The 26,743-nt window shown below is 40.8% G+C and overlaps 4 protein-coding genes across 9 annotated transcripts; all 4 read right to left on the bottom strand.

Moving 5' to 3' along the window:
- Positions 1-35: 35 nt before the first annotated feature.
- si:ch211-163l21.11 (inositol 1,4,5-triphosphate receptor associated 2) lies at positions 36-7,904 on the bottom strand. Of its 5 annotated transcripts, none has more exons than XM_051950030.1 (14): positions 7,532-7,904; positions 5,536-5,711; positions 5,394-5,457; positions 5,241-5,313; positions 5,125-5,152; positions 4,542-4,682; positions 4,336-4,467; positions 3,068-3,224; positions 2,942-2,979; positions 2,806-2,856; positions 2,642-2,715; positions 1,547-1,654; positions 381-482; positions 36-299 (listed from the first exon to the last, which is right to left on the bottom strand). In XM_051950030.1, the coding sequence occupies exons 2-14, from the start codon at positions 5,545-5,547 to the stop codon at positions 149-151; spliced, it is 1,131 nt and encodes a 376-aa protein (XP_051805990.1). In that variant the 5' UTR covers positions 5,548-5,711; positions 7,532-7,904; the 3' UTR covers positions 36-148. The 5 variants fall into 5 exon arrangements, with proteins under 5 accessions (XP_051805990.1, XP_051805991.1, XP_051805989.1 ...); XM_051950031.1 differs by having other exon boundaries at positions 5,536-5,706; XM_051950029.1 differs by lacking the exon at positions 7,532-7,904 and adding an exon at positions 6,801-7,256.
- An 891-nt stretch (positions 7,905-8,795) lies between these two features.
- rpl10a (ribosomal protein L10a) lies at positions 8,796-13,486 on the bottom strand. Its single transcript, XM_022203533.2, has 6 exons — positions 13,399-13,486; positions 11,777-11,848; positions 11,621-11,701; positions 10,820-10,968; positions 9,123-9,295; positions 8,796-9,011 (listed from the first exon to the last, which is right to left on the bottom strand). Exons 1-6 carry the CDS (start codon positions 13,401-13,403, stop codon positions 8,841-8,843), a joined length of 651 nt encoding a protein of 216 aa, XP_022059225.1. The 5' UTR covers positions 13,404-13,486; the 3' UTR covers positions 8,796-8,840.
- An 843-nt stretch (positions 13,487-14,329) lies between these two features.
- On the bottom strand, positions 14,330-20,133 carry fance (FA complementation group E). 2 transcript variants are annotated; one of them, XR_007942752.1, is made up of 10 exons: positions 19,798-20,133; positions 18,493-19,048; positions 18,278-18,322; positions 18,129-18,185; positions 16,784-16,927; positions 16,578-16,701; positions 14,951-15,018; positions 14,798-14,864; positions 14,579-14,704; positions 14,330-14,488 (listed from the first exon to the last, which is right to left on the bottom strand). XR_007942752.1 is itself a non-coding variant. In XM_022203532.2 (10 exons), exons 1-10 carry the CDS (start codon positions 19,995-19,997, stop codon positions 14,384-14,386), a joined length of 1,500 nt encoding a protein of 499 aa, XP_022059224.2. In that variant the 5' UTR covers positions 19,998-20,133; the 3' UTR covers positions 14,330-14,383. The 2 variants fall into 2 exon arrangements, 1 of the variants encoding a protein (XP_022059224.2); XM_022203532.2 differs by having other exon boundaries at positions 14,943-15,018.
- Positions 20,134-21,413: 1,280 nt separating this feature from the next.
- On the bottom strand, positions 21,414-26,693 carry mkrn4 (makorin, ring finger protein, 4). The gene is given in 9 exon segments (XM_022203558.2): positions 21,414-22,139; positions 22,141-22,250; positions 22,354-22,453; positions 23,549-23,656; positions 23,753-23,997; positions 24,087-24,157; positions 24,234-24,487; positions 24,589-24,717; positions 26,585-26,693. Coding segments are annotated over 9 exon segments (1,194 nt in total). The 5' UTR covers positions 26,656-26,693; the 3' UTR covers positions 21,414-22,033.
- Positions 26,694-26,743: the final 50 nt, after the last annotated feature.

Genomic DNA, 26,743 nt, shown 5'->3' with positions numbered 1-26,743 from the left:
GAAGGAAAAGTTGCTAAAACACACAACCAGAAGTCTTAGATCAAAACAGTTTATATTCACATCCAAAGAGCCTTCCAGACAACACAAGCTGGTCGTTCACAGAAGTCAGACAAAAGTGCTAATAAACGGTGCATCACAAAAGGCCAGATCACGGCTCGAGAGCGCCGTCCTGAAGCTTCCATAAGAAGTAAGTCAGAGATACGACGCAGAAAAGCACAAACAGGTAGGTGCAGATCAGAGCCCATCGGCAGCGATACATCCACCGAGTCAGGTGAGGTTTCCTCTTCAGGGATCCGTTCCTAAAGAAAGCAATCAGTTTAACTATCACAGTTAGACACGCTTTAAAAATAAATAAATAACAGGACTTTATGTTCACTCACGTGCCCGCAGAGATCCGCTGGCACATATTTGTCTTTTTTTCCTTTTTCTTCGATAACGCCGCTTTGCCTTTCTGTCTCTGTCGCAAAGTGTCCAGAGAGGAGCTGCAATGGAGGCGCTTATGTTAGTTATTTTAACAACTAAATCATTTAACAGTCACCCAAAATTACACCAAAAGTAACCGGGTTTATTTACTGAAGCCTCATTACTACTAATAATGATCATTTCTGTTATCTTAAAAGCTACGTGTGCCGTTTCTGAAATGACAAATCAAACCATTTTTGAAAAAGATCTGTTTAATATAGTAGTTTCTCTCTGAGCTACTGATCTGAGTCTGTCAGCCACAAACTCTAATATTTAAGAATAAAATGACAATATTGAGTTATTTTTACAGTTAAATGATTCAACAGTTACACAGTAAAGGTAAAATTACACTAAAAGTTATCGTGTTTTATTCACTGAATCCTCTAATGGTTTCTGTTGATGGTAAATTGTGAGGTTTTTTTTGGGACAGAAGATAAATCAGACGACAAAGTCTATTTTTCTGTAACTGAACACTCCCAAAACACGTTCCCTCAGTCCATTTTGCTTTGAGTTGCAAACACCAGCCAGTATCAAATGTCTAATTTAATTCAACATTTACACCGTATGCCATATTGGGGAGAAATTTATGCAAAAATAACAGTTGGTGTTGGACCTCCTTTACCTGGTTAGTAATCCAGCTTTATCACAACAAACTGACAAATTACTTCCTATAACTGCATTTCCAAAGTGGTTTTGAAGCCTTGTGTTGACATAATTTTGCAATTTTATGATTGAAACATCAACGGAAACTTCCTGGCCTCTTTGTGAGTTGGTTTCTGAAGTGATTAATTAGTTTTAACAGTAGACATTTTGACTTTTTAAAACAGGAAAAGCAGAGGCATTACTACTAATAATCATCATTTCTTTGTTTACACGTAAAATGTGTTTTTGCTATGACAAGTCAAACCATTTTGGAAAACGATCTGTTATTTCAAGTAGTTTCTCTCTGAATTACTGATCTGGGTCTGTCAGCCACAAACTGTGAGGAATATTTAAGAATAAAATGACGATATGGAGTTGCTGAAGAACAGTGACGACAAATATTACAATCCAGAGAGCACACTGTGTCTGTGGTTGAACCTACTTTTTGTTTTGCGTCTTTCTGGCGGTCGCTGGTTTAGACGGGGGGCACTCTGGGATGGGAGGAGGGTCTGGAGGAGCTGCTGATGGAGGTTCATCTGGTTCAAGAGGCCTGAAACAAAACATGCCGATACCAGTAAAACATAGAATAGAAATACTTTGATACAGTAGCGAGCAGAAAGAATAACCGCCACTGTAGAAAGATATATTTAAAAAAAATTATCCCCAGAGGTCCTGTGTCCATGCCCCACTGGGTCAGAGGAGTTTTAGCAGCATAAAGGAGACCAATACAGTATAAGGCAGGTGGTCATGATAGAGTGATTAGGTTCATTTTGTCATTTTCTTGTATCTCATTAGGAATTCTTTTTATCTGACAAAGTTACTAAGGGTGATGGTTCTACTTTGCAAAATAGAACCAAACAGCAAATGGAACATCATGAACTTCTGTGAGAATCCTGCAAGAAAACATACATTGGAGAAACAGGAAGAGCTTTCAGAAAGTGACAAAGAAACCGCAGGACGACTCACAAGAACACTAAAAGAAAAAGCCAATCAAGAAACTAAAACAGCCATCAAGGACCACTGCAGGAGAAAGAAGCACATTATGGAGCGGGACAAAGGGAGGATTTTAACATCGGAGGCAAACAATTCTACAATTTCATTTAGCAGACGCTTTTGTCCAAAGCGACGTACAACACAAGCAAGAATTCAGACATAAGGAAAAACCTGTAGTAAGTGCAAAAAGTGCTTCAAGTGCAATTGGTCAAAGGTGTTGCCATCAAACAAGCACAAGAGGTGGATAAAAGAGGCAATAGAAAGATCTGTCAGACCGGCCACCTGATAAAAACACCACGTCAGATGATGCTCTGAGGAAGGCTGCAGATGCAGTTGAAACATGTCAGCAGGTAAAACAATCAGCCTTGCTAACTTTGTCGGATAAAAAGAATCACTAATTAAACAGGTAGTCACAATGTTCTGCCTGATCGGTTCATACTGGGAGTCAAAATGCACAATAGACATACTAAATGACACTAAATTCATAATAAATGTTAGAATGTGGTTCAGATTTAAAGCAGAAACATCAGAGTCTCTCGTTCACCTCTCATCCACTACGTAGCTGTCGTCTCTGGTCAAAGCTGAGAAGCTGGACTCTGAGCTCTGCCGTCTCTTCTCCTGTAGAGGCAAAGAGGAAAATCATGCTGGTTTAATTATGGATGACAATGTTTGTGAACAAAGTAGGCGTTCATGAGGAAAGCATCTCACCTGGACTTGGCTGGAAATGACCGATATGCTGACTCTTCTCCGGAGATTGTTCTGTTAAAAATGAGAAGGGAAGAGACAAATATAAGAAAAGGAGTTTCACTGCTATTAGACTCTAAAAAGCCACAAATCTGCACACCTGCTTATAGCCCTTGGGTCTGTCACCGTCCTCTGAATCTGCAACAACAGTTTCAGTGATCAGTTACATTTATAGTGACAGAAGAACGAGACACACACCAAGACAACAGGCCAAAGTGTCAGAAACCTGGAGATCCTCCAGGATCGCGGGTGATTCTGCAGGAGTTCTGCTGCTGCACCATCTTCTTGGCTTCTTCCAGCTCTGCTACATTTTTGTCGTGTCGCCTCCTCAGAGTCTCAACGTGAGCCACCATCAGCTCAACGGCCCGACTCACCCGAGCCTCCTGTGGAAGGCAGACAGTGAAATCGAGTGGAGTGAGATTAGTTTGTTTTACAGTAAGGGGCTGTTAGCTTTGGACGTGAACAGAAAGTATTTCTCATTTAGAGCAGATTGACATGAGAGAGAGTTTGGGCTGCAATCTATAGACCATCAACCTCAGTGATGACTGATTTGTTTATATGTGCTTAAACTGTGTACAAACATATCTGTCTTTCCAACTGAGACTGAGCCGTTTCCCTTTAAGATGTGCATACTTTGTTAATGTATGCCATTGGCATAAAGACTGTTGCACCTTTTTTTTCTGCAGAGCAGCAATTTGGTAAAAAATGTACCAGCATTTAAATGTTCTCTCAAAGATTAACTGTACACAGCAGGCTGATCAATTATTAACATAAACAACTTACAAGCCGTTTATGAGGTTTATGAATTTTGCAGTGTGGACTTTTATGTCAGATCAAATGAACTAAGTTTCATTAGAAAGAGACTTCAAATGTTTCCAATGTTATTTACATTTTCCTTTCAAATCAAACTTGTAATCATTAGCAAATCCTTCCAACATCCAATATTGTGTATTTCCAGTATTTTCCTGCTGTTAAATGCTGTATAATATTTAATAATTCACTTACATGTCAACAAATCCGTACATGCAATGTTTTCATCTAATTGCTCTCTGGTATTTTATTATTCCTCACAGTTGTTGTATAACCAAGACTAACTGCTGCTTCTTGTTCCTCTGCTGTTTTAACTGTTATGAAATAAAATAAAATTGTAGCAGCAGAACAGTGGCTTGGTGGTTAGCACTTGCAGCTAGGAGATCCTCGGTTTGCATCCCAGCCTTTCGCCATGGAGTTTGCATGTTCTCCCTGTGCATGTGTGGGTTTCTCTGGGTACTCCAACTTCTTCCCACAGTCCAGAAACATGCTGAGGCTAATTGGTAACTCTAAATTGTTTGCACGTATGAATGAAAGTGTGATTATTTGTCTCTATATGTAGCCCTGTGATAGACTGGTGACCTGTCCAGGTGTCCCCTACCTTCAGCCCAAGTCAGCTGGGATAGACTCCAGCCCTCTGTGACCCTAATGACAGACAGACAGATCAAAGCAGCCTCAGTGTACCTGGTGAACAGCACCCAGCACCTCTGCTGTGTTGGAGATTCTCTCCACCGTCCCTCCGAGGATGTCCAGAGACAACTCCAGCCTCTGCAGGATCTTAGAGCGCTTACTGTCCAAACACAAGCCCTTCAGAGTCTGAAAGCACAACAGTCACACATGTACTTCCTCTTTGCTGCTGGCATCATGTAGACTAACTTCACATTCTGTACCTCCAGAGTCTCTCTGCCTCTGCTCAGCTCCAGCTGGACGTTCTCCTCGGCCAGGTTCCTTGCGTGTTCCTCGGCCTGCAGCCTCTGCTTCAGGGTGTACTGATCGCAGCGGAACGCCAGAGAAATCTGAGCGAAGGCTGCCTAGAAGGAAAACAAATGCATAATTTACTCAGGTTTTCAGTGCAAGGTCACATTTTAGAGGTTTATGCTTTTGTCTGATGAGACTCACAGCAACTTTTGTGATTTTAACCCTTGTGTCATCCTGCAGGTCAAATTGACCCGTTAAAAGTTTGAAAATGTGGGGAAAACATTTTTGGGAAAATTTTGAACATTTTTTGGTGTAAAAAAAATGTTAAGTTTCTTTAAGAACATTCACAAAAAAAACAAAAAACAAAATCCAACAAATTTCGCTGGATTTTGGTTCATTTTTTGTGAATGTTCTTTAAGAAAATACTGGAAGTTTGACTGACATATGTAATCACTTTAGATCTTTTTAGGATTTTTTTTAGGACGATACTCATTTTTTGAAAATATTTACAAGAATTTTCTTGCCAAATTGGTGTCCTGTGTGTCGCTGACTCACCTCCAAATCCTTCTCTGGCATCTCAATGCTGTAAGAAAAGAAGAGATTTGAAAGCTTAATGGAATAAAATCGGTTAAATGTGTTTTAATTTTGCGTGCAGCAGTTAAACGTTGCACCTGTTGAGGCCGACACGTTCGATGATGGAGAGGTCGCTCCAGCTAGTGCCCGGCGGCTCCTCCTGGCTGGTTTCTGTCAGAAAGAGGAGTCTGAACCTGAAGGTATCACACTCATTAAGAGTCTTTATATGAACTTTTATTAAACATATTTACCTTCCTCACTGTCATCACTGTCCAGAACCACAGACAGGTTGGGACCGTTTGTCTCTGCATCGGTCTGAAAACCATTCAGAAAGGTTACCTGCAGACAGAAGCTCTGGATTGGAGCCCTTTACAGACAGATTACCAGACTCACCTCGGCATTCATCACTGCTGATGTCCTCTACCGATGAATCCAAACATCTAACTCTGGTAAAATCTGATTAAATCTTCCTCCTCAGAGCAGACAGTGGAGTTTTCATTGTTGCTGAAAACAAACACACTCTCACAGGTCCGTCTTTGGTTCATTTCTTCCTCTGGCTTTCTCCTGTACTGAGAATAGATAATCCTATTAAGAGATCCACAGTCAGAGCAGAGCAGGACCCAAGAGGCTCATGGGTAGCTGTGTGAACAAACACTGCTGTTGCCCTGGGTAATGAATCCAACATGCTAATATGCTGTGAATTATAAAACATACAGTAGAACAGGGGGTGTCAAACTCAGTTTAGTTCAGAGGCCACATTCAGCGCAATTTGGTCTCCAGCGTTCAGTAAAATCAGAGCATAATAACCTACAAATAACCACAACTCCAAATTATTTCTTTGTTTTAGTGCAATAAAGCACATTTTTATAAAACATTATGAACCTGAAATTTCTTCAGAAAAATAAGTTCAATTTCAACAACATCATGATTCAGTTTATCATTTACACATTACAACTTACAGTTCACAGTGCATCTATAAAAGAATAATACATTTAGTCACAGGTGTCTGGAACTGAACGATACAATATTTTATATTGTCGTGTTGGAATCCTGCCCTGCAGCTCAGTTTCTGCAGGGAGGGGATCATGCTCTGCTGTGGTATGTCACAGTACACGTTGGCATTTACAGTTCCCTCAGTGAACTGTAGCCCCACAGTGCCAGAAGGACTCATGCAGCCCCAGACCATGACACTCCCACCACCATGCTTGACGCCACACATGCTTTACACCAGGGGTGTCAAGATCAGTTCCTGGAGGGCCACTATCCTGCATGTTTTAGACGTTTCCCTCTTCCAACACACCTGATTCAGATGATCAGGCTCATTATCAGGCTTCTGCTGAGCTTCAGGATAAGCTGATCATTTGAATCAGGTATGTTGGAAGAGGGAAACATCTAAAACATGCAGGATAGTGGCCCTCCAGGAACTGAGTTTGACACCCCTGCTTTACACCATCTCAACCAAGTAAGTTCATCTTGGTCTCATCATCCATGTCCTTGGTCTGCTTGTCTTTAGCAAACTGTGGGCTTTCTCGTGCATCATCTTTAGAAGAGGCTTCCTTCTGGGATGACAGCCATGCAGACCAATTTGATGCAGTCTGAGCGCTGACAAGCCGACCCTCCACCCCTTCAACCTCCGTACCAATGCTGGCAGCACTCACACGTCTATTTTCCAAAGACGACCTCTGGATGTGACGCTGAGCACGTTCACTCAACTTCTTTGGTTGACCGTGCCGAGGCCCGTTTAGTGGAACCCGTCCTGTTAAACCGCTGGATGTTCTTGGTCACCGTAGCTCAGTTTCTCACGGGGATTCGTGAAACTGTCACGTCAGTTTTTGTTTCGGTTTCGTGCGCACCAACACGATGTCGTCATGTTTTTCGTGCCGCTCACCACGAGCGAAACCCGCTGTGGTAATCACATCTGAAAGTGGTTTATACCGGCGGATTCATGACGATCTAAGCTGTCCATCGGCGTTTGCGGCCGCCGCTTCGGCCGCCGGACATTCTTTAAATTCCTATGCAAATTCGGCGGATTCATGACGATTTAAGCTGTCCATCGGCGTTTGCGGCCGCCATTGCGGCCGCCAGACATCCAGCCGCAGCCGCGGCCGCAAACGCCGATGGACAGCTTAAATCGTCATGAATCCGCCGGTATAAACCACTTTCAGATGTGATTACCACAGCGGGTTTCGCTCGTGGTGAGCGGCACGAAAAACATGACGACATCGTGTTGGTGCGCACGAAACCGAAACAAAAACTGACGTGACAGTTTCACGAATCCCCGTGAGACCGTGTTGCAGCCAGTTTCAGGATGTTGGCAATCTTCTTATAGCCGAGGCCATCTTTATACAGAGCAACAACTCTTTCTTCAGATCCTCAGAGAGTTCCTTACCATGAGGTGCCCCATTGAACCTCCAGTGTGCAGTATGAGAGCATGAGAGCGATAACGCCAAATTAAACACACCTGCTCCCAATTCACTGCACAGTGACGTAGTGGTTAGGACTTTCACCTTGCAGCAAGAAGATCCCTGGTTCAAATCCCGGGCTAGGTCTGGGATCTTTCTGCATGGAGTTTGCATGTTCTCCCTGTGCATGCATGGGTTTTCTCCGGGTACTCCGGCTTCCTCCCACAGTCCAAAAATATGCTGAGGTTAATTAATTACTCTAAATTGCCCGTAGGTATGAATGTGAGTGTGATTGTTTGTCTGTATATGTAGCCCTGCGACAGACTGGCGACCTGTCCTGGGTGTCCCCTGTCTTCACCCGAGTCAGCTGGGATAGACTCCAGCACCCCCCGCGACCCTAGTGAGGATAAAACGGTGTACAGAGAATGGATGGATGGATGCTCCCCATTCACACCTGAGACCTTGTTACTAATGAGTTGCATGACACCAGGGAGGGGAAATGGCTAATTTGGCCCAATTTGCCAGTTTCACTACGGGTGTACTCACTTTTGTTGCTAGCGGTTTAGACATTAATGGCTGTGTGCAGTTATTTTGAGGGGACAGTAAATTTAGTTGTACAAGCTGTACACCACCTACTTTACGTTGTATCAAAGTGTCACTTCTTCACTGTTGTCCCATGAAAAGATATAATTAAATATTTGCAGAAATGCGTGTACTCACTTTGAGACACCGAAAGATGATCCGATTAACAGCAGGATGAACATCTCAATATGTTTAAGCATCAAGCACATTTACTTCTAATACACCCAGGGTTATCATTCACTGATATTCTTTTAATGGCAATTATATCTTTAACTACATAATTAGTTCAGTCTTAATAGGTTTTGTCAATATGCATTACATTTCATTCTTCCTAGTTTCATACAAAACATAACGCTCCAAATGTCAGTCAACACTGTCACTTTTATCGTCCATTTAATCAAAGCACCATGTTAGCTTGTTGTACTTTTTGCACATCTACTGCATGTGTTAAGCAGGACTTCCCTTTGGATTTCTTTTCCTACAATCATTTCTTTATCCTAATATCAATTCAAGATTGCCAGAGCAAGTTTATTTTATAGCCTGTAAGGTGAGTTGAATACATGTTCAATGATTGATGCTGATGAAACCCAAGAAAAAATTAGGCATCCAAACTATAAACCTTCTGATATACACTATAAATAAAAAAAATGAAAAAATCTCCCATGACAATCAAGTTTGGAGCATGTCCACTTTTATTAACAGAAAAGCTGGGATTTAGTAGAGGCGCTGGGGTTTGCCCATGGTGCTCTTGATGTACAGGGCGCGCACGTTCTGCCAGTTCTTCTTCAGCAGAGACACCAGGAAGTTGACGGCCAGGTGGATGTTGTACACGAGTTCGTCCTCGGTCATCTTCACGTGTCCGACGGCCACGGCCAGACAGAGCACCTAAAACACGGAGCAGAATTGATGTTCGCCGACCCAGTTTCTCCATTTATTCGATAAAATGCAGCGCTCATAAAAAGGAACAGGATGTTGAAACCATTAGCGTGAACACACCTTCTTCATCTGGAATTTGATGGTGGATTTGACCTCGTCCACCTTTGTGTTAAGGTTCTCGTTGTGGGTGAGCAGGGAGGGGAACTTGCCGGCCTTGTTCAGTCCAGGACCCAGGATACGAGGGATCTGCTTGATCAGAGACTCAGAGGCCAGGAAGGCATCATACTTCTTGGCTGAAAGAGGACCAGAGAAAACCAGAGGAGAATTTAGACATTTGGTAGCCTTTAAACATTGTTGATCACAAGATTAACAGATTGTTGAGGTATGTTGAGCCTTTTGGTGTCACAAAGGTGGCTCTTTACCCCGCTAGATCACCATAGTAACTGACGCCAAACGTTCTGTTCAGAGTTTCAGATTTAAGTCAGCAGTGAAAAGCATCTCTTTCATCATTTTTTGCCCCCAATGATGACTTCTATGAGCGATACAGCCGATGTAACGCATATCTGCAAACTGGTTGAGCTGTATACAAGTGATCGCGCTGAACAAAGCCGTGAAGTTACAGTAATCCAAACTTAAAGCATTGCATTGCCATGGAAACCTACAAGCATGAAGTTGGCAATACAGAAACCTCACAAATGTGTTTTCATGCTTGGTCCTGACTTACACTGCAGCTATTGTAGCCTATAAAACACTGATGAGAAAGTGGATTAGTCTACTGGTATTTACCACAGACGATATTCCACCAATAACATAAAGTTCACTTTGTTTTGGACAAACCCTAAAATCGATTTCCATGAATCCTTCATTCAGGGACAGTGTCAGATCTAAACGCACTCCTGTGAAGGTAAAAGTTGAACGGCTGTAATGTTAAAAATAAGCTGCTGGATCAGAGTGCATCAACTGCTAAAATACATACATTAACTTAAGACGTTTAATAGTTTTCTTTCCCCAGCATTCTCTTTTACCACATTACATTTTTAGATTCTCCACAGCTTTCTACTATAGCAAAACAGTTTTATGTTAGTGTAAGACGATCAGTCTCCCTTTATGTGAACACACTCCGAGCCTGTTGATGACTTGATCAAAAGTCACGTTGATAAACACCGTTGTGATCGTTATCATCACTGATTAAGGTTTTTTTTAGCACAAAGAAAGCCTGGTTATGTCAAACTTGCTTCATAGTACCTCCTTCAGAGTCTTAACTTCCTACCGAGCTTCTTCTCATGGAGTATTTTCCACATTTAGGAAAACATACATAAATACAGATTACAGAACACTCCCCCACCTTCCCTAGCCATACAAACTAAGAGTACCTAACTCAAAACGAGTAGGGAAAAGAAAGTAATGAAAAATAAAATAAACAGAAGCTAAAATATGCAGCAGTGTAAACAGTCCTGGCCTCTACAGGCGACTTGTGGTGTATCAATTTGGTTTTGTTTTTATAAGTCTGATAAAGGTGTTGGCAAAGTATCACTGTAGGTCAAGGAGGGTTGCCAAATCTTCAGAAAAATGTTGTATTTGTTTCTTAGAGTGCAATCTTTTCGAGTGGGATGCAGCTGTTCATTTCCATTAACCATCTAGCTATGGTGGGACAGGAGTCAGACTTCCATGTCATCTCTGTACTTTACTGCATAAAGCTCAAAAAATATCTTCAGGGAAACATGTGCTTTAATGGTTGTAAAGTTCCCCAGTAGACAACTTTGTAGATCTAATGGAAAGTCAAATCCTGCTAGTTGTGTCATAATGTCACCACATACCGAGCTTCTTGACCAGCTTCTTGTTCTTGTTGAGCTTCTTGAGAGCCTCGATGTCCATGTGTGGCATGTCGGCAGCTTTGGCCTCGTCACAGTGCTGCTGGTCTCCCAGGACGCACACGGAGAACTTGGGCCTGGGGAGAGTCTTCAGCCTGCATACCAACAAAACAGTTAGCAGTGGTGATGCGACCACGCTTCAAACCTGCAGGTATCAGGTGGTAGGAAGGCAGGGTATGGCTGAGAGAAGACCTGCCTTTAACAATGATCCGTAATGCATTTTAAATAACTCTTAGCTGTTCAAATGACAGCGAGATGTGCACACTTTATACACACCAACATTTAAATGTCTTTAAAATTCACATCGCCACTTAATACACAAGACTGATTGGTGACATTAAAAAAATAGTTTGGAACCAAAAACACTCTGCCGTTACCAGATGACACCGCCCTGATTTTACTGTGGAATAGAAAACTTCTTACCCATACCACCTGAGTGGTCGGTGTCCAGCTGACCTCTTTGGTTTTACAACGCAAATTGGTCGGCTTGAGGACGCGAACTTACCAGCTCCGCCACTCAAAGCCTCCCCTCATGTTTTAAGACCCAGGGTAGGGGTCCGTCTGCTTCGCCTTTCCCAGCTAAAGCCGAGTCGGCTCAGTCAGACTACCCAGAGTACTTCTCCATGTCTGCTCCTGGCCTGTCTGGACTTTATCGTTCTAATCTGCCATATAACAGGCTGTGTTTACACTCAGACAGGACTGGAAGCACACAAGGAAAAGGTCGGGTGAGACAGTAAAAGGTCGAACCTGACAGTGCCGGAGAAACGCTTGTCCTTCTGGGGATCATAGTTTTTCAGGCTGATCTGCAGCTCCACTGACTCCACGAACCTGCAGACAGACAACAGGTCAAACATACGTCCTGCAGTTTTATTTGCCACAACACCTTTATTCCTGAGAACTTACTTCCTTGGTTTGGCCACGGAGCCCTGCAGGACTTCCTTTACGGCTTCGTACAACGTATCCCTGGAGACCTTACTGGAATGGAAGATGATAAAACCAGTTAAAGCCACTACAGTCAATAATTAGTGAATTAAATCAAGATTACTTATGTAGCAGTATTTAAAACGGCTGACCAAAGTACTGTACATGTTACGAGAGTCAACAACACCACTAGATAAACCAAGCAAAATACCAAAAAGAAACAGGACATCAAATTCTAAGATCAATTAAAAATATGTAGAATATTAATCCTCTGAATCTCAAAACCCAGCCATGCTAAAATTATCGAACAGTGCACTGTTTATCACGGCAAGAAACTGAAAATCCAGATAAAAATGGTTGTATTTTAACTTTGCAGTGATCCTTTAACAACTCATCTATGACTTTTTCAGAAAACTAACAATATCTGAGCTAAATATAATTTAAAATTTTGCCAAAACAACCGATTTTTTTCTGACCAGCTTCTGTTAAAAAAATGAGAAATTCTGTGCTCCACATTGCAACCATAAAGAAATGACTGATTCAGCTGCCACCAACAAAACTTCAAGGACTTTAGCTGACCTGCAGGTTTTATACTAAGGGGGACAAGTACATATTATGCAGATTACCACTTTTTTGCAGTACTAATACTACTGTGGGAAATTTGAAAAAAATTGTACATGTTGATTAAAGGTTTTCATTTTTTCCCCAAAATAAATCCAGCTCCTGTATTTCTGCCTACAAACTGCTTGAGGTTCAGAGGGTAAATTCAACCACTTTAGCCTAAAGATCAAGGCATTGAGATTATTTTAACATTAACACGATAGTGAAGCACATATTTATACAAACATAAAATATAACAATCATCTAAATTGCATCTAAATTTGTATTCAAAAGAAACAATACTATTAAGCAGTTTTGTACAGCACTGAATAAGTATCGCCAATATAGAACACAATTCTATTGCTTATGCCTAAAATCAATGCAGCAGTCTGTATTAATGTCACTTAGAGGGTGGATTTCATCTTGAAAACTAACATCCTCACCAGATTTAATCTCTTTGTCAAAGATAGGAAGAATGGGCATAAAGATGCTGTCAATGCCCCAAGTGACCGTATGTGCTGTGTATCATCGAGGTGTTAAAGGGGTAAAAACACAACTTCTGTTTAGTTGTCATTCAGCCAGACAACTTTTTATTTGACCAGTGTCTCAAATACTAGACGCAGTACGAAGTGGCCCAATGAAACCGGTTTAGCACAGCTGCTACATCATAGCTCAGAAAAAGCTCTTTGGGTGCAAAGAGAGAAAAAAATAAGTAAATGTTGCATGGGAGAGTTAATCTACTCATATGACAGTTGATTGTGACCCCAAATGTATTTTAAAGGTGTGGATGACTGCGGATTTTATGTAACTTAACCAGACGCTAAACCGGCAGATGAGCCGGCGCCATGCTGGACTTTGACTTCAACTAATTCTAACAAACTCAACAAAATAAAATATAAACCACGTAAGAATATGACTTTACATGCTTCTACGACTCATATGGTTGAGTTAAAACGTGTGTAGAGTTCATTTTAAAGATATTTAATGGAAATATTGAATCTAACCTCATCTTCGCAGCTCGTCCTGCTCGTCGCGCTACGCTGAAAAGGAAGTCCTGCAGGAAGTTACGCAAAATAAAGGCGAGGGGCGGAACGTCATCAATAAGCGCCACTTTCTAAAAGACTACAAAATCTGAGGTAACGTAAGTTTACAACGAGGAATATGACCATCACAAATCCTGCTATAAAAAATTAAACGATTAAATTAAAAGGTAAAATAAATAGAAGGAAACTACAATTAAGTTATATCACGAAAAACACAAATCAAACTCTAAAAGTGTAATTAATTACATTAAAGAATTTGGGTAATTGCTTTAAAGGGAGCTTTTATTGTTTCTTTGCTCATGGGGGAATACTGAAGTTAAATGTATATATTTTTTAAATAAGACTCGTCCTTCTACAGATACTTTCCTCTAATTTTATTACATTTCTGCTGTCAGAATTTTAATTGCTGATTTACTGATGAACCTTTTGAAACACAGGCTCACATAAATCATCTACTGTATTTATTTTTCTCCGTTTCAATGCCCATATATAACTACCACTTATTTTATTTTAAACATATTTTATATAGTTCTTAAAGAAACATTTCTTTTAGCGCTTTTATTGCACCAAAAAGGTTGAAAATGTGTAAGTTTTCACTGTGAAAATATATATTTTTTCCCACATTTTCAAACTTTAAAAAGGGTCAATTTGACCTGCAGGACGACGGGAGGGTTCAAAAGATTCTTCAGCTGCACACTGATGTGTAGTTTGTGACTATTTCATGTATGGTTAGTTATGCAACGCTGGTAAACTGTGACTCAAACATGTCATTAATTTTACTGACAGCAGGATTATTATATAATTATTAAATACAGAATCACCTTCAGGTAAACGAGGCTCAGGTAAACATGTGAGGGTAATTTCTGTAAGACGTGGGAATAGTCATGTTAAGTCAATTTTACTGCTTCAACAACTTTATTAAAGTGCATTAGGTCAGAGGAAACATTCATGTGTGTGTGATTCTTTTCAAGGCAGCTTGCAGGGATTTCTTGAGGAAGGTCTCATTTAACATCAGGCAGCCGGTTAGGGAGTGTTTGTGTGCAGCTGTCACCTAGAAAAACAGATTCACATACAGAAGGATTACAAATACTATTTCATCCACTGTTCAGCCATTATAAATGACATAAATGTACAAACTCACATTAGCGCTGTATTTGGTGAGGACTGTTAGCATCATTTTTGCAAACTTCACAGATTTTGTGAACTGAGGACCCTGGCTGACGAGCTGCTCAGTGAACTGTGTGAAAAGTTCTTCACTCAAGATGGGCTGCAATAAAAGTAAAAACTGAACTCAATGACAGTAGATATTTTGACTGAGGGATCTTGTAGAACTTTTCCCATGACTGAACAAATGGATCACCTTGGAGTCCAGCAAGCCGTGGATAACAGAGAGCACCGCCTCGCTCCATGCAATTCTGAAGGTCATTCTGGAATAAAAAACGTTGCGTCAGTGGTTTACTAAAAACAAATATGCCTATGAACAGAGTCTAAGAGTTTCATCGTACTGAAGCACCAGCAGTCTGTAGTGGGAATCCAGACAACCTTCTGTCAGTCTGTTCAGCAGCTCGGCCTGTGGAGGCCCTGAAAACAAAACAAAGTTCAGAAGTGAAGTTCAACTGATGTTAGAGCCAAGGACTGTGTAAAAAGCTGCTGGCAAAGACCTTCATGACATCAAAGCATCTGTCTTGTTAATGTGTACTTGAACGAGGACACTGAAGCTACGCCAGCTCCAGGGCTGCTGCTTTGACCGACTCTGATCACCCTTAGACAGAGAGTGCATGTTAAAAACAACACAATTTACTATTTTCTGCACTTTTTTTGCATTGTCCTTGCACATACACTGCACAAACACTTTCTATTTAAATGTTAATCTTAAATTTTACTCTGGATTAATAAAGTATCTATCTATCTATCTGTTTTGTATCACATTTTACCTTTTTTGTCCTATTGAATATCATGTGTAGTGTTTTGCTCAGCAGCTGCAAGACTTTTAATAGATGAGATCCTGATAGTCACAGTTGAAAAAGCACAAATCCAACTAATAAAATTAAGGAGGGCTAAATTCCATTTCCCATTTAGTTTTTCCCCCCTGTGACAAATCATTACGTCTGCATGTGTGGAAAAGGCTCATATTTGAAGGCAGATCAGACTCTATGCTTCTGCTGTACATTAACCTTCTGAACTCTAAGCACTTTCTGGGCATTTTTTTACTTTCGCTTGACTCATTTTTTACAGCAATACGAAGTCTTGCACCCTTATGGAAGCAGCACAACAATAGCTAGAAGGACAGAGAACTCAAACAAGTCTGCTTCTGTGCTGTATAACAAAGGTATAATGCCATAAAGCACAAAAATGGTGAGTTTTTTCTCTTATAAAAACTGTAAACGCAGCCTGCAGTTCAGCCCAGTTCACCTGAAAGTCTTTTAGTTTTTGTTGTGTGACTGTTGGGCACCAAAACAGTTGTGTTTAGGAAGACAGAATTTTTTTTTTTTTTTTTTACAGAAATTGTCCAGTGCAAATGAATTATTTTTGGGAATTTTTGAACTGAGCCATGTTTTATTAAGTAATTATATTGAAATATCATGATTTTAAACTGAAATTTGAATCATTTTTCGGCTCAAACAGCACATTACAGATGATCAGGTCAAAAAATGTCGGAAAGTTGAAAATCAGAAAATTCTTTCTGTTTTTGCATTTTTTAGCTGATAAAGCGAGCCACTCTTTAAACAATTTGTATTAATAACATGTCTTTTAAACCTTCCGAGCGGTTTTGGCTTTCATAGAACTAGTTTTATAAAATGATAAAAAAGTTATGATTAAACGCTGTTTATGATTTCAAACTACTGTGTGAGTGTGAACTCATACAACCCAATGTACTCCACGATTAACTTTGGCCATGAAAATATAACACGTTGTTCTTGCAAGCAGCCGGTTGAAACTGGCTGCTCAGAAACTGGTAATACCACTGCGGCTTGTTTATGTGCCTGCATAAAAGGTAAACTGTTTCTTTATATTGTCAGCTGCTTGCTCAGACTGTGTTCTCTGCAGGTTGATTGCAAGTAAAACATTCACTTTGACGTGAGAAACGACTCTGAGTGTTCTTTTGAGCAAACAGCACTCCAGCTCAACCTTTTCCTCACCTATCTTCTCGTCCTCCAGCACTGGTCCAATCAGAGCGTGGCACATCGGTCTGGGATACTGGCTGCACAGTGACGTCACCGAGGTAACCAGACACCTGGAGGCCGGTTCTGACAGGGACAGGACCTGTGAGGTAGAGCAACATAGTATCCCGTCAGTATCAAACACAGCGACACATGGTGCATCTTTGGCGTGTTTGTTGACATACCTTCTCCAGCAGCAAGCTCCTGATGAGTGTTGCTGCTGTGCTGTAGCTCAGGTCAGGAGACAGAGCCAGAAGGCTGCTGCACAGTTTAGGCAGAGTCTGTTCCGGTAGGTCAGGCAAACTTAGCATGCCGCATAACACCCCCACCTAAACATGACAGAAAACAACATGGGATTAGTCACATCAGAGCCAATCAGCAGGAAAATGAGAAACAGCAAAAAGTATTTCTCTTGTGACGAGTGAAGCTTTAGAGCACTTTCTACACAACACACACACTGTAATTGTAATCAGTACATAGAGATTGTTGTATTTATTACTAAAATATCAATTGAAAGCTTCTAAAGTGAACAACAGTGGTGTGTGCATGTGAAAATACTGCAGCATTTCTGTACAGCACACTACCTACAGCGTTTAGTAAAATATAAAGCAACAGGTTCTGGTATAACACTTAAAAATGAACTTAAACATTACAACGCACACACTCACACATCAGTCACACACGCAAGGTTTTCGGCTTTGAGCTTAAACAGTTTTTAACTAAATGTCACACTGCATTGTATAGAGCACCATCCACAGCTGTCAAACATTAGTAGAGACATAAAATAAAAACTGAAACCCAAAAAGCAGCTTTTAGGAATACACTGTGAAGTTTAAAAAATAAGAAGGAAAGACAACGGTCTTACCCTAGTGAGGATAAAGCGGTGTATAGAGAATGGATGAATGGATGGATGGCTGGATGGATGGATGGATGGATGGATGGATGGATGGATGGATGGATGGACAACAGTCTTTGTTTTTACAAAATCTGCAGAATGTCTCCATTTCCATCGGTTTCAGTTTAAGTGTATACAAATTCTTCACTGAAAACCTTGGAATATATTTTTAAAATTCTTTCAAAACTGTTCCAAAACAAAAAAATAAAACCATCTCTTTCATGTCAGGCTTGGAAAACAAATAGCAAAGCAGTGCAGCTTTTCACAACCCCTAATCAAATGTTAAAATGTCATTACAAGTGGATTAAAGTGTCTTGAACTAACAGATTATGCTTTTGTGCTTCGGTATGATGACACACTGAAAACAGAAATTAGGCCCTCGGTGCTAACCAGTGGTAGTTAATAAACTCTGTGTTTCTAATTATTTCTTGCCACGCGTTCAGTGATGATCGGACAGTATAATACAATAGCTCTGAATGCCTACTCGTCTCTTGAAACTATTGTGTTGCAGTACATAGAAATGTAGATCCAACACCTTGTTTTTACATATGGGTTGCATAAACACTTTTAAATACATGCAATTTACAGCAAACATTTACAGAAGCAGTGATGCAGTTAGATTTTTGAGGACATACTTGGCTGGGGTCGCAGTCATTCAGCACTTTGAACACATCTGTGGAGCTCTGCTCCCACTGAAACAGACAATATGAAGAATCACAGTGGAACCAAATGTCACTTTTAGCCTGTGCAGTGCAAACGAGAGGAAATAAAGCATTCTTCTCACCTCCGTCTGACTGTCTAGTAATTCTTTTATTTGAAGAACAGAGACCTAAAAACACAAAAGCAGCAGACGATGTTTGTTATTGTAACTTTTACCCCTATAAACCAATATAATGTATGATGTTTAGTATTCAAACTGCTGTCAGGACTGAATCAAATCATCCTCTGAAAAATCTCAGTCTGGACAAACAGACAAATCAGCCATTCTTTAGGGTTTACCTTGATGTGTTCAGGCAGGGCATCACAGTGACTGACTGGAGTTTCTGCTGCAGCATCACCTTCTGATCCTCCTGGTGTCTCCGTTTTTACGCTCTGTTCTTCTACATCCACCCCATCGTTCTCACAGATCTTCATCCGTTTACTCTGACTTCCCATTTCTTCACCATCTGACTCCAGAATGATTAAACTGCTCTTTCTTTTCCTTTGTGTCCCCAGCTCGGCTAAATCAGCCACGCTTTGAGATTCAGATTCTACTGTTTCACTGCTGAAGCACTCGGCCCATCCTCTTGTCTCAATAGAACCGACTAAACGCTGCGACAGATCCATCAGTCTCTGGCTGCACTGTTCAGTATACAAAGGCTCCTTATGGGGAGTCCCCAGGTTCCTCTCTAGCTGTCGACCCAGAGCCGTGATCCAAGGCTTTGGATGAGAGTCTTGGTTGAGACATTTGAGCAAACGGTGGACGGCAGTTGCAGGAAGAAGCGAATGCACCAGATAGATGAAGGACAGCAGGTTTTGTTTGAATAATGCTGGAAACAGGCATACCAGGGGTTTACTGGAAGAAGAAAAATGAAGTGTGAGACGTTTGTCTCACATTAGCACTGATGGACATAGAGCTGAAGATGATTATTTCATGGTATTAAGGAGACATCACCATATGTTGTAATCGAAAGCACAATCAAAACACCAGGTTTAAGCTCTTGTCACTCTCTTGACTATTAAATGCAAGGAAATCCTAAACTATGCCCTTTACATTAGATTTTTGAAAGCTTTGTTTATATTTCTAAGACTGCATTTAAGATGACATAAACTTTATTGAGCCCACTGTGGGGAAAGTTCACGGTTACAGCAGCTCCGTGGAGAAAAAAAAGAGTATAAAGGCAGTACAAGAACAAATCCATGAACATTAGACTAAAACCGGCCTAAACAGCTAAATAATGAGAAAAACAGAAACCTTACTTCTATAAAATAAACATTTATAATTCAGGATATTTTGTTTTCTGAAACAAAAGTGTAATGGATAACACTAAAAATGACTTTCATTATTCCCAGTGCTGCCAGATATATCCCATGGACTTCAAAAATCCCTCAATTACATATTGAGCCATTTAACTTTCGAAAATTTCCCCGCTGCGGGATCAATAAAGGTTTATTCTATCTAACTAACTAACTGCACGTTGAAGATGCGATGAACTTGACGGTCGTTTCTATAGCAACAGCCGTCATGGCAGCGTTGTTATGGCAAACCCCGAAGGAACTAGAGACTTACTGAGCGAAATAAACGGCAGACAGCTCTTTACTTACATAGTCAGCGGCTTAGTTCCATCCTCCGATCGACTGACTTCGTCTCGGCACAGTGTTTCCAGCAGGTTCCCCAATGAGGTGTCGCTTTTAGCCCGCTGCTGTCTGTGGAGGACGGCTAGCGCTCTGTGAGCCCCAGAGACTCCCGACAGCAGCGACCGAACCAGCAGTCTCGACTGGCCGTCAAACCGACTCAGAAACATGACGGCGACCTCCAGCTTCACAGGCGAAGCTCCACGACAGGTCTGAGCGGCCAGTCGCGGTTTGTCACCCACTACACAGAACGGACAACCTGCTTCCAGTTCCCCGCCAGTTCTGTTGATATTTCTTCTTCGCGGGTGTAATTTTACTACATGAGGTCCCATCTCCACCTAGTGGTACAGAGTGGTAACAATACTTCTATTTTCAGAATCACAATCAAAATAGCCTTTATTGGCAAGTGAGTACACGCATGGAATATAACTTGGTGTATAGAGAGCGGTACGTAACAATAGACAGTAAAAGAATAAACAAATCTAAATAAGAATTGCTATGAGTATAAGAAATACTGTGTACAAGTAAGTTTAAAGATGGTGTTGTGTAAAAAAAAAAAAGACATTTGCTTAAACAAGGGTAATAAATTAGAATTTTTTTGAGCTACAATATTGAAGTTGAATACTATGTATGTGTTAGAATATTGTAGTGGCAGTGACAGGAGTAATCAGTGATTTTGTGCTTTGTTCATGAAAGAAAAACTACAGAAATTGGGTTCAATCACTCTGCTTCCAAACCCTTATTGTCCAAGATGCTTTCAAAATTATCCAAAATTACTTGAAAATTACCCAGAATTACAAAAAATTTCCAGAATGACAAATTTGTTCAGCATGACAAACTTGAAACACAAAAATAGTCTAAAATGACTCTACAATGATACAAAATTAATCAGAATTTCTCTCAAATTATTAAAATGACCCAGAATGACTGAAAATTTGCAGAATGACATTAAATTTGTCCAAGATGCTTTAAAAAAAAAAAAAAATCATCCAAAATGACTCAAAAGCCTTGAAAATGATTTAGAATTGCAGAAAATGTGTCCAAAGTTACGCAAAAGTAGTCAGAAATGACAAAAGTAGTCCCATACTGACTAAAAACAAAAATCACTCACATGTTCAGAATGGACTGAAAAGGATCAAAACCTACAGATTGACATGAGGGTGTTAGAATCAGACTGGTCTGACCCACAAAAAAAACAAATCCAAAGTTTTATAGTTTCTGTAATATTTAATTGTCTAGATTTTAGTGCCAAACTAACCCACAATCATAGTGTGTGTTGCATTTTAATTGCGATATAAAGTTTGATTGAGAAGCTGCTCTGGTGCTCAGAGTCCTGAAGCGTAGGCCCGAGGGCAGCAGGTCAAAGAGGTAGTGACCCGGGCGGGAGGGGATCTGAGAGAATTTCCCTCATCCTGGAGGAGTGCAGGTCCTGAAGGGAGGGCAGTGGAGCACCGATGATTCTCTCAGAAGTCCTTATGGTCCGCTACAGTCTCCCCATTGGTGGCAGAACCGAACCAGACAGTGACTGAGGAACAGGACAGACTCAAAGGCAGTTTCAATAAAGAGCTCCATACACTTCTCCCCATTTAGGCATAGTGTGAAACAATGTTTTATTTTTTGTGTACAAGTACAACTTGTTTAAAAGAAATAAAATCTTACAATCTTATGTTCTTGCCAAAACTAGGAAAAGGGAGTCTATCATAGGAGGCAGCTATCATCAGTAGTGGACATTAGCAAGAACAGGGGTACAGTACACTTCTTACCTTAGACAATTAAAACTAGCATCCACATAACACTTTTAAAATATCAAAATGGTGCAAATTACTGGGACAAAAAGTCTAAATGGAGCACTCATTAAATTGGTACAGGTTAACAATCTGCAACATATTTTGAAGCACTATGGCTGTGGAGCATAAAATAAACCTCAACGGGTTAACAACAAGATCAGGGATACAAAATAAAGAAGTGTCCAATCTGGAATGTTTACATCAAGAGCAGAGTCAATAAACCATGTGACATGGAGAGCTAAATGTACACCAGCTCACTTCTAGCCAGACTACAGCACATAATTTCACAGATATCGTCGTGAAGGTCAGTGAAATTACCTGCTGTAGTCTGGCTAAAACCTGAACTCACCCTACACACCATGTTGCATGACCAAATCCCTGACCTTGAAAAAAAATGCCACTCAAAGGTCATTTCAAAGTTAATTCCAAGAGGAGACACGGGTCAAATCACAGCCATGTGTTCTCCTGGGGCCGAGGGCTTTTTTTAGGGCCCCTTTCAAACGATACTCCTCAGTCAGTAAAAAGGAAGTCAAAGACATCATCGTTGTCACCAAGGAGGGTCACTGCTATGACAAAGTTACGCAGATCTATGAAGTCATCATCGTCGTCATCATCATGATCATCTTCTGTGGGATGCTGTGAGCAGGAAAAGGAAGCAGGTGGATCGTAAATGACACGTATCATGCATTTGAACGGTGCTGTGATCTTATAGGACACTTAAAGATTACTGTGCATTTACCTGAGATGATGTACAATGTGCAGATTTATCATGGTGATAGAGACACTCCGTTTTGAAGGGACAGCATCCATATCGTGAGTAGTAACTGCAGTTTTTCTTACTGGAAATAGAAAAAAAAAAACCAAAACAAACAGAAGGGAGGTCTCAGCTGCATGCGTGCATTTCTTAAACTTAATTCTGTACCAACGCAACATCACAAGCATTTCTAGATTCATCTTCACAGGATACAAAACATTTAAGGCTGCAGGTCAAGTTACAGGTTTGAAATTTCTTAAAAGAATCCACATTTTGTACTCAACACTAGTGCAGCATCTTTAGTGTTCTTCATAATTGGCAGGCAATCGTATTCCCCCCCCCCCCCAGGCCTAAATCAAGTTCAGTGTAAATCTCACAGGATCCTTTGACCTGCATTTTAAGAGTCATCTCCTTAATTTGAAAGCTAGATTCTGTTTGGACATCCGATCTATGGTGGTTAGTGCAGAACAACGTCACCATCTGAAGTCTAGAAATTCAAATAAATCCAACAAGGGGCAAAGCAGAAATATTCTGAACAGCTTTTAGAAGGGAAAAATTTTATGCTTCAGGTCTACTTCAAGCAGTATTTATTCTAATGGGCAATCTGCAGATCAGGTGCTTTCAGCTTGATTTTGAGTCAAAATTAAGTGGTTTAAGGTTACCTAGAAACTTTCAAACCTATGGGCAAGGCTGATCATACAAAGGCTTCCTTGAATTTGTTTTCAGTGTCAAACTAATCAGTGCAATAGAAGTCTTAGATTTTAGGTAATCTACAAAGTGATGGTCAAGTTCTCCATTTGCAAACCTATGGGACATTCTGTAAACCCAAGAATGTGCGGAACATATTACAGCCTAACGTTTGTCAGTCTTCAAAGGTTCAGACTAGTTATATTTCTAATGATCTGAAGCGCTGATCAGTTTCCAGACATATTTCAAACACAAGAAACACTTCAAGCACTGAGAAGTCAAGCTGGACTGTCCAGTCTGAAGAAAGTGGACTATAAACCTACATCTGGTACAATATACCCATGGAGTATAGAATGAGGAGCAGACTTACATAGCAGGTCTTTCTCTAAAACATCAAAGGGGGACAAATTTATTTTAATTACAGTGATATGGACATTCATGATGTGGTCAAGTCTGTACTGCAACACTGATATCAAAACCGAATCTCACGTACCTGAATTTCTCTTTGAACGCAGCAATTACCCTTTCCTTTGCCTGCCCTTCGACCCAGTATTTGTGAGGCACATAAAAGGGAGACCTAACCCGGCACTGTGGGCAGCTTCTGGAAATCAACATTACACATGGATGTCAGGTCAAATCCTTTATAGTACGCCATGAGATGCTGCTGCCCTGGTTTTAAATCATTACTGAAACCTACTTTACCACTTCCGGCCTGAAATCTCTCGTTTTCCTCCAGGTCATGATGCAGTCTAAACAGAAGGAGTGACTGCAGTTGGGCAGGATTCCAAAAACCTGGAGTCTTGATTGCTGCTTTTCATACACCTTGTCCATGCAGATACCACAGGTTATGTTTTTACTCTGGAGGTAGGCCTCTGTTTCCTCTACTTCAGTATCAGAAGCAGCAGTTGCAGCAGCAGCTGCCCCATCCACAGATGAAGACTCCTGAACACAAATGTTACACTCTGGAAACAGCTCCTGAATTCAGCCCATTTCAAGACATTTAAAATTAAGCAGCCAAATGAGATGCAAACCTCCTCCTTTGATCCATGGCATGCAGCTGCTTGAGCAACTCTGGAGCCCTGGACTGATTCCGAGTCAGTTTCTGCAGAGAGAAGAAGTGCGTCAAGCATGGAGAAAAGCTAAATTATGTTGGTTTAACCAGTAAAAACCACAAATACCTTGTGATCGTTCTTCAGCAATATTGGCTGTCAGGTGTCCAGCGTTCTGAGAGTTTGAGGCGTCAACGACAGGCTGCGATCTGCTGCAATCCTGCCTGGGATGCTGCCCATCTTCTTCAGTTTGCACAAGAGCTGGTTCTGACCCTCTTCTGTCAGGTGGAGCAAAGGCAACACTGGAGGGAGGGACGGCCGGCACTGAACCTCTTCTGCCTGCAGCAGCTGTAACAACTTCAGGCTGAACGACATGGAAATACCTAGCAGTGGAAAACACTGAATGAGCACAGGAGACGTGTACATGTCGTCCTTAATTAGCTGCATACAATAGGAAGGGAAAAAAGATAAAGGAACTGCTTACTTGCAGTGCTCTCCATACCAGCATCCACCTTTCTGAAAATACCTACATATCTGGGATGACGGGATAACTGACAGCTCGTGTCGATAATTACATCTTGGACCCAATCGACAAGAGCCATTTATGAAACGCCTGGAATGAAAAGAGGGGAGTTAAGGTCTACTAGTTATTTTTTGTCAACTTCCATTTTAGTGTCAGTTTAGATCAGGGGTGTCAAACTCATTCTAGTTCAGGGGCCACATTCAGCCCAGTTTGATTTTAAGTGGGCCAGGCCAGTAAAATCAGAGCATAACAACAAAACACCACACTCCAAATTTTTCCCATTTGTTTTGGTGCCAAAAAAAAAAAAAAAAGTACAGTCTGAAAATGTTCACATTAGAAGGAACTACATTTACAAGACATTATGAACCTTAAATTTCTAAAGAAAAATAAATTAAATTTCAACAACATTTTGCCTCAGTTCATTTCCACATTACAATTTACAGATCAGTGTTTCTACAAAAGGAACAAAACATTTAGTCACAGGTATCTGGAACTGAATGATATAGCATTTACTTTATGATCAAAAATCTGGGAAAAAAAAAAAGAAACTGACAAATGAAACAAAAAGACAAATTGCAAAAAAAGTAGACAACACAACAAAAATGACAAGACATGAGACAAAAAGGAAAAACAAAAAGGACAAAAACATGGCAAAAGTGAGACAAAAAAAAAGATAAAAACAAGACAAAATGATAAAAGAACAATGAACATGTATTTTACCTTATGATCAAAACTTGTCATGGTTTTGAAATTATTTTAAATTCATAGTTTTACAAATCTATAAGGACTAGCAGTCACTCAAAGCTGGAATGCAATGCAATACCTGCCTGACAAGTGGCTCTTTAAAGCTGTGTTTGGATTTCAACGAGGGAGAGAGAGAGAGAAGATAAGCAAGGCTCAAGTGAAAATATTTTGATTTGAGGCAAAGCTTTGACTACTAGAGAAGCTGGCTTATAGGCCAAACATTTAAACAAATAATTAAACACAACTGCTCCCCTGTAAACCAACAGCACATTCAGGACCGCTTACAATGGGTCACTGAACAGCTCTTTAAACAATGAAATACCAATCTATAATCGATTATCTTCTACTGTGACGCCCAGCAATGTCTTAGCATCCTTTATCAGTTGCCATTCAGCCCATTTGTCAAATTAAAAAAAAAAATCCCCCATCAATCAAACTGATGGGGCGGCTGTGAATCAGAGCGGGTCGTCCAATGATCAAAGGGTCGGCGGTTCGATTCCCGCTCTCGCCTCGTCGTGTGCCGTGTCCTTGGGCAAGACACTTAACCCGCCTTGCCTCCAGTGGTGTATGAATGTTGGTGGTGGTCGGAGGGGCCGTAGGCGCGGATTGGCAGCCACGCTTCCGTCAGTCTGCCCCAGGGCAGATGTGGCTACAAATTTAGCTTAGCACCACCATAGTGAGAATGTGTGACTGAATGAATAATGGATCCATTGTGAAGCGCTTTGAGTGCCTTGAAAAGCACTATATAAATCTAAGCCATCATTACTATTATAAACTTCGGCATGGGTGTGAGTAATTTGAGGCTTATTTTTAAATTAAGCAGGAAAACTGAAGGATAACAGCTAAAACTTCCCCTCCACAGGGTAGCTGCTGTCTGTGGAGGTAAAGTTTTAGCACCAAACGTGTGCTGCCGTTAAACAAATTCAAGTCAGCAAGAGTCAATAACCAGTTTCGGCTAATATTTCACCATTACTAACACACACACACATTTAATCACTCGGCTCTGCAACGCCAACACCTTTTCAACAATCACGGCTCAAACATCAACCGAAAACATGCCGGTTGATCAACTTCGGTAACTTTTAAAAGCATTAAAAGGTCACTTTTTTCGCCATAACGTTCGTCTTCGAACGCCGCACGGCAGAAATTTAACCAGTTTTGTTTCGTTTCTGGGTTTTTCGGCCTAATTTCGTCGGCTTTAAATAAAACCCACCTGCAGATATTTCCATTGCGAGGCGGGTCCATCCTCCGTGTACGTTGAGCAGGCTGCCGAGTTTCTTCCATCCCGGGTCTAAATAGTTGACAGCCGGTTCCTCCTACCAATTAACGTCGCAACCGACCAATAGCAGCGTGACACATGACGTCATCACGT

The sequence above is a fragment of the Acanthochromis polyacanthus genome, chromosome 6, assembly GCF_021347895.1.
Source record: "Acanthochromis polyacanthus isolate Apoly-LR-REF ecotype Palm Island chromosome 6, KAUST_Apoly_ChrSc, whole genome shotgun sequence".
Taxonomy (NCBI): Eukaryota; Metazoa; Chordata; class Actinopteri; family Pomacentridae; genus Acanthochromis; species Acanthochromis polyacanthus.
The sequence above is the reverse complement of the archived record's forward strand: the minus strand, read 5'-3'. Positions and strand labels throughout refer to the sequence as shown.

Bases quoted from the DNA above. Each gene is read 5' to 3' on its own strand.
- si:ch211-163l21.11 (XM_051950030.1), bottom strand. The intron at 483-1,546 runs GTAGGTTCAACC...CCTCCATTGCAG, and splicing joins AGAAAGACGCAAAACAAAAA to CTCCTCTCTGGACACTTTGC. The intron at 300-380 runs GTGAGTGAACAT...TGCTTTCTTTAG, and splicing joins CAGCGGATCTCTGCGGGCAC to GAACGGATCCCTGAAGAGGA.
- rpl10a (XM_022203533.2), bottom strand. The intron at 11,702-11,776 runs GTAAGTTCTCAG...GTCTGTCTGCAG, and splicing joins TCCGTGGCCAAACCAAGGAA to GTTCGTGGAGTCAGTGGAGC. The intron at 10,969-11,620 runs GTTCGACCTTTT...GTTGGTATGCAG, and splicing joins CGTTTCTCCGGCACTGTCAG to GCTGAAGACTCTCCCCAGGC.
- fance (XM_022203532.2), bottom strand. From the start codon at position 19,997: ATGTTTCTGAGTCGGTTTGACGGCCAGTCGAGACTGCTGGTTCGGTCG. The intron at 16,928-18,128 runs GTATGTCCTCAA...TGTCATGTTTAG, and splicing joins ATGACTGCGACCCCAGCCAA to GTGGGGGTGTTATGCGGCAT. The intron at 14,705-14,797 runs GTGATCCATTTG...CTTTTATTGCAG, and splicing joins ACGGCTTGCTGGACTCCAAG to CCCATCTTGAGTGAAGAACT.